This window comes from Lactuca virosa, chromosome 6, assembly GCF_052849685.1.
Source record: "Lactuca virosa cultivar CGN04683 chromosome 6, Lactuca_virosa_CGN04683_v6, whole genome shotgun sequence".
Taxonomy (NCBI): domain Eukaryota; kingdom Viridiplantae; phylum Streptophyta; class Magnoliopsida; order Asterales; family Asteraceae; genus Lactuca; species Lactuca virosa.
The window spans coordinates 128010345-128025841 of NC_136431.1; the positions used below are offsets into that span (position 1 = coordinate 128010345).

Consider the following 15497-nt stretch of genomic DNA (forward strand, 5'->3'; position numbering starts at 1 on the left):
GAGTTAGACACAGGGTTTTATAGATGCAAAGTTTCCAAATAGAGTGTGCAAGCTTAAGAAATCCATCTATGGATTGAAACAGGCATCTCGCAGGTGGAATCTTTGCTTCCATGAGAAATTCAAAGAGTTTGCTTTCTCTAGGAGTGAATATGAGTCATGTGTGTATATCAAGGCTGGTGGGAGTATAGTGACTTTTCTGGTGTTGTATGTCGATGACATACTACTCATGGGAAATGATATTCCAAACTTACAAGAAATTAAGTCTTGGCTTGGAAAGTGTTTTTCCATGAAAGACCATGGAGAAGCGGCCTATATTCTCCGGATAAGAATCTTGAGAAATAGAAAGAGGAGACTAATTGGACTTAGTCAAAGTACATACTTGGATAAAGTACTAAATAGGTTTAGTATGGAAAATTCCAAGAAAGTAGAGCTACCTATCCAGAGCAATACTAAATTGAGTAAAACTTAAAGCCCTAGTACAGATCAACAAATTGCTGATATGAGCCAGGTACCTTACGCTTCGGATGTGGGGTCAATCATGTATGCTATGACATGTACTCTCCCTGATGTGTCCCATGCCTTGAGCATGGCCAGTCGCTATCAGGGAGATCACGGTAAAGCTCATTGGACAGCGGTTAAGAACATTCTCAAGTATTAGCGGAGGACAAAGGACATGCTTCTAGTCCGTGGTGGCAGTGATACGTTGAGAGTGAGTGGGTACAGTGACACCAACTTTCAAACAGATAGAGACAACTTTTTTTCTCAGTTAGGCTCGTTGTTCACTCTAAATTGTGGAGCATTAACTTGGAAGAACTCCAAACAGGATATGTGGCTAATTCGACCTGCGAATCAAAGTACATAACTGCTAGTGAAGCATCTAAGGAAGCAACTTGGTTGAAGAACTTCATCGGAGATCTAGGAGTTGTCCTAACCATTCAGTACCCAATGGAACTTTTTTGCGATAATGAAGGAGCGGTTTCCTTGACTAAGGAACCTAGAGATCATGGAAAGTCTAGACATATCGACAGAAAGTACCATTACATCAAACATGGGCTAGAAGAAGGTCACCCCATCGTGAAAATGGTATCATCACAAGAGAATCATGCAGATCTGTTGATGAAGGCTCTGAGTAGGGTCAAGCACTGTCAACATGCCATGAGGATTGGTCTGAGAGATGATATTAGTTTTAGTAGTTAGATAGTTAGTTTGAAACTTGTAACAAAATAAATGTAATTGATTTTTGGTGATTAAATAGTGGGGAGTTATTTATGAGTTTGTTTACTGCCTTTTGTCAATTGTTTATTCTTGTGTTTCGTTTTGCATATTTTACTTCCCGAATAATCTAATTATTCAAACGCCACATTCGCTCATGCTTTTGGAAGTGAGTAGTGAATTAAAATTGTTATGATTTGAATTGTAGATTGTCTAAGGGAGTTAGACATAACAATAGTATTGCTACAATGTTTGTGAGTACTTAGAAATGGAGATTTAAGTATTGGATAAACCCACGCTCAAAGAATTAATTCATGGAATCCATCACGAGTAATTCTGAGATGATAATACTTTATGATCTTAAAACGGAGATATATGAGTTGTAATTTACAAGTCAGTTGTACATTGGTAATACGTAAACACATCAGTAACTTGATGTTATAAAATGTATTGTCATGCATGATTTGATGAGTAAAGGATACAATCATATGAGTCAAATTGTATTCATTCCTTTTGCCTTAATGGGAAAAAGCGATATCTTTGCTCTCCTCGGTGATTTGGTGTTGACTAATAGTGTCGGGCCCGGCCAGGACTAAATTGATGTGTTCAATTAGAAGTTCTGTGCCATAACAAATCAGAAATCCGGAAACAAAGTATTGGACAATGAGATTGCTTCTATTCCATGTCTCGTGATTGAATGATATCTAGCAGAACTGAGGATTATATGATCACTTATCTTAGGACGCGTAACTGACTAGGTCAGAGTTTGACAACGGCTTTTGGAAGCTACAATTTGCTAATCGATTTTGAAGTTGTACTAGCAGTTATAGTTACGGACTTATCCAAGTGGGAGACTGTTGAATTAGGAATCTAAACCCATAACTATCATTGGTATATACTTGAATTGATGGTAAAACAGTCCTTCTTGGGTGCCCTCAAACCTAGCAACTGGACAATATGACTTTTAGAGAGAGAGAGAGAGGTTAGTTTATTATTTTATTAATAAATTGAAATAAGAAGTTTATTAATATATTAATTAGAAAAGTTATTATTTAATTAATAATTGATCATAAATTAATTAGAATTAATTTTGGGATTAATTAGATTAATTTAAGGTACAAGGACTGTTTGGTTATTTATTGAAAGTTTAAGAAGGAAGGATCTAGAACCTCATGGGATGAGGTGGACGAAAATCCTTTAGGGTAAGCCTAGTAGATTTCATCCAAGGCTCCTTGGATAAGGAGATTGGGTTGCTTGGTCACCAAGTAAATAAATCTAGGGCTTATCCCTTAAACCCTAGCTTTGGCTCCAAGATTCCTCAACTATATAAGGCTATCCCTAGCCCCATATTTCGTCCACTCCTCTCTTCCCTAAGGCTTAGAAAAAAATTGTTACTCTCCCTTCTCCTCTCTCTTGAGTTATCCTATTGCTAGCTTGGGTGTGAACCATTAGAGGCACGACACTTGTGGTGCTTGCTTCCAAGAGATCTACAAGAAGGAATCATCGTTATTTACTACGATAACAATTAAGGTATGTAATCCTAAACCCTAATTTGTGTTTTTTCAAAAATTACCTAGGGTTCTTAGGGTTTCTTTTTGATGTTCTTAGTTATAGATTCAATAGAGAAAACATAGATTATTAGGTTGCATGCAAACTTAAGGGTTTTAAGTTTATTTGTTTTACCTAAATCCTATCAGTGGTATCAGAGAGTTTGGTTTGTTTTCAATTGAATAGCTATAGTTGTTGAATTATATCAATTAGGGTTTATAGAAATTAAACCCTAAAAGCCAAGAATTTAGACTAGGGCTAGGGTTTTTTGAAACCCTAGCCTCCTCCCATTGATTTCGAAATTTAGGGCTAGGGTTTTGAAACCCTAGCCTTCCTCCCCAAGTTTTCGAAAATGGCTAGGATATTTGGTTTCCAAATTTTGGTAATTATTATTTTACTTGCCTAAAAAGAAATAATTAAAACTGAAATAAATCTTATACCCTAATTTTCTAAATTTAAGAGGGTAAGGATTAGCATTAAATTACTTGATTAATTTAATTAGTTAATTCTTATTTGATTTAATATATTTAATTAAATGTTAATTAATAGATTATAATTAAATCTTTTTGTTTATTTTTAAATTTAAATTAATTATTAATTTTTGAAATTTAAATTATAAACCTAGTATTTTGAAAAGTTTTAAAATATACCTTATACTATATGTAAAATTAAAAGATTAATAATTACTATATATATATAAGACTAAGTTAGTCAAATCGCTAGTACGCCTCATTTCCGAAGCCATACGATAATGGGAGTTTAAGGAAGTTGTCTATAAAATGAACGTCATTGGGTATCCATTCTTACCCACCGCTCCCTTGTATGGTGGAGGGTCGTTAGCCGAACGTATTTGATAGGACATAATTGTTTATGATTATAATTAGCCCGCCGCGCTGGTACTCCAAAGGGTTAGAGCGGCAAATGTGAATTATGTAGCTGAGGTAGAATCCCAAGATCTCTATTTTATTTGTAATCTCAACTTAACCTACCTCTCTCTCTCTATCTCTCTCTCTCTCTATATATATATATATATATATATATATATATATATATATATATATATATATATATATAGGTTCATGTGTTTCCCACATCTATTGTGTGCTACAATTAACCAATAAGAATTTAGTAAAAATTAAATTATTATTTAATAAAATGTAGATAGATATTATAATTGATATCCATAATTGTATATATATTAAATGATATCCATAATTATAATTATTTTTATATGGAAACTAATTAAATTCAGTATTAATGTCAGCAATAATATTTTTTCAGAATGAATTCACATCTACGTTTTTTTGTATGAGTTTGTATTTTATTTCAAGACTCACTCACTCAAAATAGAACAAAGTTGCCTGAAACATGGGGAACGATAGTGTATTCTAGCAGCATGAGAGTTTATTCTAACAGAATGAGAGTGTATTCTATCAAAATAAGAGTATATTTCAGTAGAATAGACTCTCGTTTCCATGTTCTAGGCGAGTATGTTGTATTTTCAGTGACTGATTAATGAAACAAAACATGAACGCAATAATGAAAACCTAGATGTCAATTCATTCCGAAAGAATATTATTGTTGAAATTAATGAAGAATTTAATTAGTTTCCACAAAAACGAATTATAATTACGGATACCATTTAATATAAATACAATTATGGAAATAATTTAATATCTATCTTTATTTGATTATATAATAATTTAATATTTACTAAATTCTTAATGGTCCATTCTAACACACAATAGATGTAGGGAACACAAGAACCTAAGCATATATATATATATATATATATATATATATATATATATATATATATATATATATATATATATATATATATGGCTAGGTTCATTTCTATATGCCATATATTGTGTCAATGTATAAGAAAATCTTGGTCTGTGAAGTTTGGAAATCTAAAGTTATATTCAACGGGAATTATAATTATCTTTCATATTAGTACATATTTATATTAAAAATAGTATTAAAATGGAAAAATAGACAACTTTGATGAGTGAAAAAAAGGAAAAATGGAACTTATATGTACTATAAATCTATAATATATATATATATATATATATATATATATATATATATATATATATATATATATATATATGTTAAGGCTAGGATCCCAGAGCTACTTTGAGATCCTCATGTCTAAGGATCCTCAAAGGCGCAGGAGCCTCGAACCTTAGGATCTCGAATATAATCCATGATCCTGACTAATATTTTTTATTATTTATAACGTCTATATGTTATGTTGTCTTTCTCACATGTGCAGAAATAACAAGTCAAAGTCACACTCTCAACGTATAGTCGTCACAACCATGCAAGAGACCCGGATGACCAAGTCAAGCAAACGATTATAAGGAATCTCGGAGGATCCCGGAATTTTCGGAGTTCTAGTTATTAGGTTTTGACTATATAAAACACTTGTATCCATCACACTACCCACGAGACTTAGCAGAATACTATCACTTGTACTCATACTCGTTCCATTTTCTCTATAATTATTCATTTCAATCAATAAAAACATCAAGGCAGGTGATCATTATCACCTCCCAAGGTTTTTTGTCAGAGACCCTAGCAAAGATCAAGGGCTTTCCTTGTAAACGATTTGTATTGCTTTGATCTACATTACATATTTGATTTATATTTAACATCACGGCCTCTCATACACTTGGTGTATTTTAGTTCAATTATTTTTTGACCAAAACAATTTGGTGCCTACCATGGGGCCGTGATGTTCAAAATCCCTAAGAAAATCATGTCTACTCTATCGACCCTCTCCTCCTCCTCCTCGATTCCTCCTATTTCCTCTAAAAGACTTCCACCACCACCGGCTGGAGCTCCCAAGAAAGTCCCTAAAACTCCGAAGAAGAACACCTTTCCGGTAACTCTGGGACTTCAGGATCATCCTATGTTGATTTTCAACAGTGAGATATTTGCTATGATGAAGAGGATGGAGCGACAGGTCGCCCAACTGTAGGAGGATAACAGGACGATTCTCAAGGAAGTGGAGAAAATAAGGACGAAATTCCACAAGCCTCAGGAGGCAGCGCCCTCGGTCTTGCAGCCCAATATCCTGAACTTTTACAACCCAGGATCCTCAGCGATCCGTCGCGAGATTCAGGATCCTAACGAAACCTTTGTTACTCCCAATAACAGAGATCCTAATAACTCTATCAATAATAATAATTTAATAACTAACTCAATGGATCTTGACACAGGTTTAAGCCTGATCATGGCTAAGGAAATACATCAACTACGACTGATGATCTCAAGTGTACCCGGAGTAGTTTAACCGGTACCAGAAGTATCCCCCACAAGTCACAGGATCTCTAGATTCATTCCAGCGATAGCTGATACTGTAGTTCCAAAACGCTTCCAGACCCCCAGCATCAAGCCCTACGATGGAACTACAGATCTTTAGTAGCATGTGGCACAATATAGGGAGAGGATGGAGATTATTCTCATCCCCACTCACTTGAAAGAAGCCTGCCTGTCCAAGGGCTTTGGCTCCACCCTCACAGAATCCACTCTAAAATGTCTCCTTAACGTTCCTCCTTATTCGATCACATCATTTGCCCATTTGATTAATTTATTTAACAATCAATTTTCTTGTAGCAGAACATTTGAGAAGATCACTAGCGATCTCTATCGAGTGATTAACAATCCTAAGGAATCCCTTAGGACTTTTGTGAACAGCTTTGGCAGGGAAGCTCTGAGTATCACCAACATCGACATGGCAACTGCAGTCGAAGCCTTCAAAATGGGCTTAAAGAAAGATTACCCCTTCTATGAAGAACTCGTAATGACCCCATGCAGGATAATGGACGAAGTTAGGAGTAGGGCGTTGAGATTCATCAGGCTCGAGAAGACAAGGAGATCCAAAAAAGGATCAACCCACCAAGCCTTATGATCACCCCAATAAGAAGGCCGACTCCTCAGCCTAACGATCCTATAAGTCGAAGCCTTACTCCAAAACCGACCATCACATGGTTAATGCCCTTGAAGATGAGGGGGAGGAAGAGGATTTGCCTAAAATTACTGACCATTGTTTTTTGTGGACATTTCAGGTGTGATCTTTGCCATGCAGGATCTTGGAGACGAAGCCAGATGGCCGAGGAAAAGAGAAAAATCCACTGTGTGGAAGGACAATTCCAAATGGTGTGCATATCTTGAGGACTTTGGTCACGTCACGGAGGATTGCGTAGCCCTTTAAAAAGGAAATCGGCTACCTCCTAGTCAAGGGATACCTTAAAGAAATCCTAGGGAGAAGAAAGGAAAAATCCAAAGAAAAAGACCATGATCCTCAGAAGACCCTCGAAAGACCAGGATCCCCCCTTCCCCCCCCCCCCCCCCCGGCTGATACCAAGGTGATCAATATGATCTATGGAGGATCTGACATTTGTGGTACCTCCTACTCTGCGGCAAAAAGGCACGCCAAAGTATCCAAAATGGAGAAGGAAAATGGACCACGAAAGAACACGACGATCACTAACCAAAATGAGACCACCTTCGACGAAGCGGATAGACAGGATGTCCAGGATCCTCACCACGGCAGGCTGGTGATTACTCTCTACATTGCCAACCACTTCGTCAGAAGGATCCTCATCGATGGAGGATCCTCAGTTAACATCATACTCCTGGATGCATTAAAGAGAATGAACATCCCAGAATCTGAGATAGTTGCAAGATCCTCAGTACTAATTGGCTTCAGCGGAGAAACTAAACACACCATCAGCGAGAAAAAACTGCCAATATACATAGAGGGGGTAAATTATGTACAACGTTTTTGTGTGATTGACACATTATCTTCTTATAATGTCATATTAGGTAGACCGTGGATCCATGAAATGAAGGTCGTTCCATCGACGTATCATCAATATGTAAAGATACCCACCCCATGGGGAATGGTGAAGATCATGGGAGATCAACAGGAATCCAAGGAATGCTACAAGACTTCGATGAAGTCCTCAACAATACCACGACAAGCATAGTAATCAAGGCAGGGGGCACGAGGCGTACTGGAAACAAGAGAGCACAAAATAAAAGAAGTTCCCCTGAACCTTAAGGATCCTAAAGCCAAAGTTCTCATAGGATCCTCAATGCATGAACAAATCGAACAGGATCTCATAATGTTCCTCAAGGCCATAAGCAAAAAAGTTTTCATGGAGACATGAGGACATGACAGGTATTGAAAAAAACATAATAACCCATAAACTTAACATTGACCCATCTTTGAGGCCAATACACCAAAAGAGAAGGAAATTTGCACCCAAAAGAAACCAAGTTATACAAGAAGAAGTAGAAAAAATTCTCAAAATTGGCATGAACAAGGAAGTGAAGTTCCCAAGATGGATAGATAATATGGTTGTGGTACAAAAGAAGATTGGTAAATGGAGAGTGTGTGTGGACTACACAGATCTTAACAAGGACTGTCCCATGGATCCTTTCCCTTTACCACACATCGACTCCATGATAGAAGCAATAGCGGGTCACGAATTACTGACGTTCATGGACACATCAGCAGGATTCCAACAGATCGAAATGGAACCCTCTGACCAAGAGGACACAATGTTCATAACCCCAACATGTATCTATTGTTACATTGCCATGCCCTTTGGTCTTAAAAATGCAGGAGCAGCATACTAAAGTTTGGTGAATAAGATGTTCGAGGAGAAACTGGGGGACACGATGGAGGTCTACATCGATGACATGGTGGTTAAATCCAAAAAAGCTGAGGATCACCTCAAGGATCTCGAAGAAGCCTTCGACATCCTAGACTAATATAACATGAAGCTGAATCCCTCCAAGTGCCACTTTGGGATGAGAGCGAGAAAGTTCTTGTGATACATGGTTAAGACGAATCGAAGCAAGCCCGAAACAAATCAAGGCCATCCTTGATCTAAAATCACCAGCCTCGACAAAGGATATTCAAAGATTAACAGGAAGAGTGGCAGCCCTAAACTGGTTCATCTCAAGATCCTCAAAAAGATGCAAGCCTTTCTACGACATCTTGAAGAAGAACAAAAGATTCGAGTGGACCCAGGAAGATGAAGATGCTTTTCAAGAGCTTAAAAGATATTTAAGCTCGCAACCTCTATTGGTAAAACCACTAGATGGGGAACCACTCCTTCTTTACCTCTCATTATCCTCAAACGCAGTAAGCGCTATATTAGCCAAGGATCTCGATGGGAACCAACATCCCATATACTACGTAAGTAAAAGTCTCCTGGATCCTGAGACCAGGTACTCTCATCTTAAAAAGATTATACTTGCATTGGTAACAGCTTCTACTAAGTTAAGACATTATTTTGAAACATACCCTATAATTGTAAGAACTAACTATCAAATTAAGAATGTTATGAGAAAACCAGAAATGTCAGGAACCAAGATCCTCCATAAAGTCCCAAACATTAGCAGATTTTGTGGCTGACTTTAGTGATGATCTAAGAGCTGAAGTTGAAATAGAAGCCAAACAGCTTCTAGAAGAGAAAAAATGGGAATGTGGACGTTATTCACAGATGGAGCATCGAACCAAAGAGGAACTAGCTTGGGGATCATACTAAAATCGCCACAGGGGGACACCGTACCCCAGGCAATCAGTTGTGAATTCAACGCAACCAACAACGAAGTAGAATACGAGGCGCTGATCATGGGACTGCAGTTAGCCAAGGATCTTCAAATCAAGGATCTTCAGGTATTCGTCGATTCTTTACTACTAACTAACCATTTCAATGGATCCTATGAAGTGAAAGGAGAAAAGCTATCTCTATATCTACAATTTCTCAAAAACCTGGCCTTAAAATTCGAAACATTCAGCCTAAACCAGGTTTTTAGAGAAGACAATGTTGAAGCAGATGCTCTAGCCAATCTAGGATCTTCCTTAAGGATCCCACCAGAAACCAGGATCCCTATAATCCATATATTAATCCCGGCAATCGAGCATCCCACCAAGAAACTTAAAAACTCCCACGACCTTGGGAAGACTACCGACGTTGCCGTAATCGAAGATCCCGACTCAACGGTCCAACGTCAGGATCCCAACATCCAGGATCCTTCCTTAACTTCAGGATCCTGGATCCAACCCATCATGGAATACCTCAAAAATGGCACGATCGCTAAGGAAGAGAAAAGCGAGAGAGCATTCAGAACAAGGATCTCAAGGTTTGTTATAATCCAAGGTAAGTTGTATAAAAAATCTATGACAGGACCATACCTCAGGTGTTTAGAAGACCACGAAGCTGCAAAGGTCTTGAAGGACATCCACGAAGGGGACTGCGACAACCACACTGGGGGCAGATCCTTATGTTCAAAAGCATTAAGGACAGGATACTACTAGCCAACAATGAAGAAAGACTCATTCCTCCATGCATAAAAATGCAACGCTTGTCAAAGACATAGCAACATCTTGCACCAACCTGCAGAACCTCTACATCCTATCATTTCCCTTTGGCCATTCATGAAATGGGGAATGAATATAGTAGGAAAACTTCCAGTAGCCCATGGAGGAAAAGTCTTCATGCTAGTGATGACTGACTATTTCTCAAAGTGGATAGAAGCTGAAGCATACGTACAAGTAAGAGACAAAGAGGTAGTCTCAAACGTAACATCTTGACCATGTTCGGGATCCCTGCTAAAATTATATGCGACAATGGATCCCAATTCATAAGCAAATGTACGAGGGATTTTTGCACAAGTTGGGCAATCAAGATGGTGATGTCTACTGCTATCCACCCTCAAGCCAATATCCAAGCAGAGTCCAGTAACAAAATTATAGTAAACAACTTGAAGAAGAGGTTGAATGAGAAGAAAAGAAGATGTGAAGAAGAGCTTCCTTTCGTATGATGGGCAGATATAACCACTTCCAAGATAGCTACAGGCCAAACCCCTTACTCATTAGTGTTTGGAACGGAAGCAATGATCCCCACTAAAGTGGTGATCCCCACAAAAGAATATTTATCCAAAACCAAGAGGACAACAGCAGGATCATGGCCCAGGATCTCGACACCGTCGATGAACTTAAGGATATTGCCAAGATCTGTATTGCTACTCATCAATAAAGGATCACCAGAGCATATAATAAAAACATAAGGATCAGGAGATTCCAAGTAGGAGATTTGGTACTAAGAAAACTTTCCAAAATACCAAGGATCCTAGTGCAGGTAAACTAGCTCCTAAATGGGAGGGGCCATACCTCATAGATGCTGAAGCAGGTAAGGGGGCATCTTACCAAGATCCTGGAATGCGATACATCTCAAAGCTTATTTTATGTAGTTAAGGTACACATGCTATTTATCCTTTATCCTCCATTTTTCATTATTTATTTTCTACAAATATCACTACTAACTTAAGCATTGGAGGGGCGTTAGCCAAGCTAACGCCCACCCCTAGCTTACGTTTGCTGCAGACAGAGGTCGAAGGATCCTAACACTTAAGGATCCTCACTCTTAAGGATCCTGACGCTTAAGGATCCTGACGCTTGAGGATCCTAATCTATAAGGATCCTGACTTACAAGGATCTTAAACAGGCGAGCTTTTAAGGATCCTGGTACCCAAGGGACCACTGAGAGTCCCACGACTGAAGACATCCAACGAACCACAATATGAATCTCCCAAGAATAAAGACTGATCATTTCTCCTAAGATTAGGGGTACTTAATCCCCTCTAAGTTTTAAAGAGTTAATAACCTCTTTCACACGAGTTACGTTTATACACCTTGCTTGGGAGCACGATATCCAACTATGGGATGTGGATTAGGGGATCATTTCACGCCTTAGTGACTTGGAAACCCTCTCATTTCTGAACATAAGTTGAGATCCTAATGTTTGAACCTAAGGTCTATAACATTTACATGTTATCTTAAGTCGGGATCATCCCCAGAAAACTCCTAAGGTCTATAACATTTACATGTTATCTTGAGTTGGGATCATCCCCAGGAAACTCCTAAGGTTTATAACATTCACATGTTGGTATTGATGATATTTTGATGGGTTTTGAGCACTACAACAATCCTATGGTGTACATGCAAACCCTAAAGCTTCTGGATATAGTTTGTCAAATGAACATGCAATAATCATCCAAAACTTATAAACCCTACATCTAGCATACAATAATCGAATTAACATATGAATTAGGGTTTAGATCTTACCTTTCAATGGTTACAAGAGTTCTTTGATCTTCAAGAAGCTTAGTGTCACAAGTGTCAGACCTCTAATGGCTCACAAACACCAAGAGCAAGATAATGATGAAGAGGAGAGAGGATGAGAGGCACCAAAACGTCCAAGAACCCTTAGGGATTACTTCCACACGTTTTTAGGAGCCTTAGGGGTCTATATATACTTGTGTGGGCTCCTAGGGTTTCAGGAGAAACCCTAATTCTCTGCTTAGGCCTTAAGCAACCCATGGAGTTCCCTTGGAAAGACCTTGGACGAAAATCGTATGGGCTTCCCATAGATTTCGTCCAATCCCCTTTCGATTAGGAATCCATAGCCCAATTTAGAACTATCATATAATTGCAATATCAGTCCCCTTTATCTAATTAATCTCTTTTAGCCAAAGAATTCATTCTTAATTAATTTTTTTCTAATATTAATTAAAAAATATGATTTCTCCTTTAATATATTATTCTTATAACATATTAATAAATCATAATAACCTTTCTCTTCATAAATCATCCTATCAAGTTGCTTTGGTGAAGGCAACCCAAAAGGACCATGCACAACCGGGTAAAGTACATACCAAAATAGTTACGGGCTTAGACACTAATCCAACAGTCTCCCACTTGGATAAGTCTAGTAACTATATTGCAAGTACAATCCAATTAGCAATCATAGCTTCTCAAAGCCGCTGTCAAACTATGATCTTATCAGTAACTTGTCCTTTAGATAAGGGATCATATATTCCTCCATTGTAGATATCATATGAACTGAGACATGAATTTAAATCATACTCTCTGTTCATGTATTGTTTCCCGATTTCCGATTTATGACGACTGACAACAGACTACAATTGAATACATCAACTCAGTCCCGGCTTGGCCAAGCGCTTAGGGTGTCATCACAAAATCATCGAGGGGCCCACATATATCGCTTTTATCCCACATTGGGTAAAAGGAATGGATAAACTTCGACTCAATGCTCTCTTGTACCTACTCATCAAATCACACACAACAATATGTTTTATAACACCAAGTTACTGGTGCGTTTACATATTATCAATGTGCAACCAACTTGCAGAATACAACTCACACGTCTCGGTTTCAAGAATATAAGATATTATCGTCTCACCAATCACTCGAGATAAAATCCATGAAGCGATCCAAGTGAGCGTGGGTTTAATCCAATGCTCAAATATTATTCATAAGCACTCATGAACGTTGCATCAAACTTTTGCTATGTCTAATACACTTTAGACAATCTACAAACCAATTCATGACAGTCTTCTTTCATACCTACTCCCAAAGTATGAGCGACTGTGGAACGTTCGAATAATCTTATTATTCGGGAAGTCAAAACATGCAAAGTGAAACACAAGAATAATCGAATCCAATATGGCCCCAAACTTTTGAGTATAAATGAAACTCCTTTTATTTAGTCACCATATTGATTACACATTATTCGTTGTTTCGGGTAATCAACTTATTACTTGAATTATAACAACAATTGTCCCATGCTCCAAGCATGCACACTATGTTTACCTATGGTCCATACTTTGTGAAATAGATCATTTGAACACATTTCCAATGATACTCATTTCACAACTCCTAATCCTTATCATTAGTACAAGATTCTTGTCACTATTAGAATATGTTAGATTCTAACATTTTATGCAATGATCCTTTTGTAATCTTATTGCACAAAAGTCACCAAGACTTTGCCAACGAAATTACAAAGTGTTCTATTGGAGATTGTTACAAGACAATTCCATAGATGTGAAGTCTCACATTAAAAGTACATTCCTTTGAACATCCTTCTTGCATAAAGGTTTCTAATCTAGACATAAGTTCTTAACGTCCAACTCCTAATATGGAAATATTTCCATATTTGCCATATGACAACTCATTATTAATAGAATCATATCTAATCATAATAATGTCATTATGGTCCATTCATTACAATACTTCCAATTGCTCACAAGCGACCAATCCTTAGCGAACCTTAGATTGTCCTTGACAGTTATTTAATTATTTTAGTCAAATCCGGTTCTAGTCCTTTTCCCTCTTGATGGCCTATGCATTTGGAAAATTTTAGAACAGTCAAATATTACAACATATGCAATCGAACCTATACCCGAAGCGTATGGGGCACGATTCATAACGAAAAACGTGATACTTTACCAGTTCCTTGCTATAATATTGCCATATATAGAATCCTTTTAAGTTGAATCTTTTCAACATAACATCCATATATGTCCTTTGACTAAATTTGATTAAAATTTCTTGATCTAAGCCTTTAGATTTGAAATGAAGTATAATATTATCTCCCTTAATTATAACAAAACAACTTTTCAACCCCTACAACTTTGCAAAGTGAACCATTTGTTTTCTATAATTAACATTGCTAACTTGCAATACTTAAAATAATAATCATGCTCCCACTAACATGATGATTATATCCATACCCTCATAACATTTATGCTCCCACTAGCTTTCACACGTATTCATAAAACAATTGGACTTTTAGAAATCAATACTTATTGACTTCCAAAGTTCATATTTCTAATACGATATGCTTCGATAAGCCTTTATCTAAGCTTCTCAACCTCATACACCTTTCCTTAGATAGCTTATATGTGTGTCTAAACAATTTCAGCACTTATAGCAATAAGTCTTAGATGTTTAAACTAATTGCCAAATCTCACAATTCGAACTATGAAGAGGGATGCCGTAATCATAATCGAATCTGAGAATGCAATTTACAAAATCGCTATCTCCTTAAAATCTTCTCTTAGTGAAAGCGTTTCCTCACAATCATTTTCATGAAGGAGAGAAACCTTATGACACTTAGATTTTATGGTGTATGTGCTCTTATCCATGTGAATTTGTCATAACCATAATCATAAGACAATGTTTGTGACAAATCCAAACTCATATGGACTGAACTTGTTCATTCTTAATTTCTTGCCATCAAGGGTCCCACCATTGCTTCCAAGTTATTTAGCAGCTCACCTATACTAGTCAATGTACTTTCATTGAATAGGGTGCACGCCTTTATGTAGTCAATTGAGAACTCGTAGAACTCATATGCATAAGTAACTTTAAATGAAATAGGCACAGAAACAAGAATATGTCAACACGATTGGTTACAAACCTCAAGTCGTATGCTAGTGTCTAATAGGTTTACTCTTGATTAGTTCTTGAAATTTTTCAAGATCATTTAGACTCCCACTGACCTCTTGACATATAAGATTCTCTTGTCAAGAAACATTTCTTGACAAACAGATATTCAAGAGTTAGTGCGGATTCTTATCAAGACAAACACTACACACAATTGGTATAAGTTGGTCTTTGTCTTACCCAAGACATCACAACTTACCAATTTCAAACGTGCAAGAGTAAGAAAAACAATTTTTCTACTCTACATTTGATGAGTGTGTTAAAACTTCTTAAGATGATGTCACTCAAATCACAATTTTGGAGTACGACTCTAAGACTTGATTTTGAAACGAAGTATGATTCACCTATTGATTTAACCATTTCAACAATTTCCGATTCCTCTTCTTAGCCA

The 15497-nt window shown here is 37.2% G+C and overlaps 2 protein-coding genes across 2 annotated transcripts; both read left to right on the plus strand.

Moving 5' to 3' along the window:
* Positions 1-7223: 7223 nt before the first annotated feature.
* On the plus strand, positions 7224-7766 carry LOC145121933 (uncharacterized). Its single transcript, XM_079057613.1, has one exon. The coding sequence runs from the start codon at positions 7224-7226 to the stop codon at positions 7764-7766; it is 543 nt and encodes a 180-aa protein (XP_078913739.1).
* A 1502-nt stretch (positions 7767-9268) lies between these two features.
* Positions 9269-10111, plus strand: LOC145121934 (uncharacterized). Its single transcript, XM_079057614.1, has one exon. The coding sequence runs from the start codon at positions 9269-9271 to the stop codon at positions 10109-10111; it is 843 nt and encodes a 280-aa protein (XP_078913740.1).
* The last annotated feature ends 5386 nt before the right edge of the window (positions 10112-15497 follow it).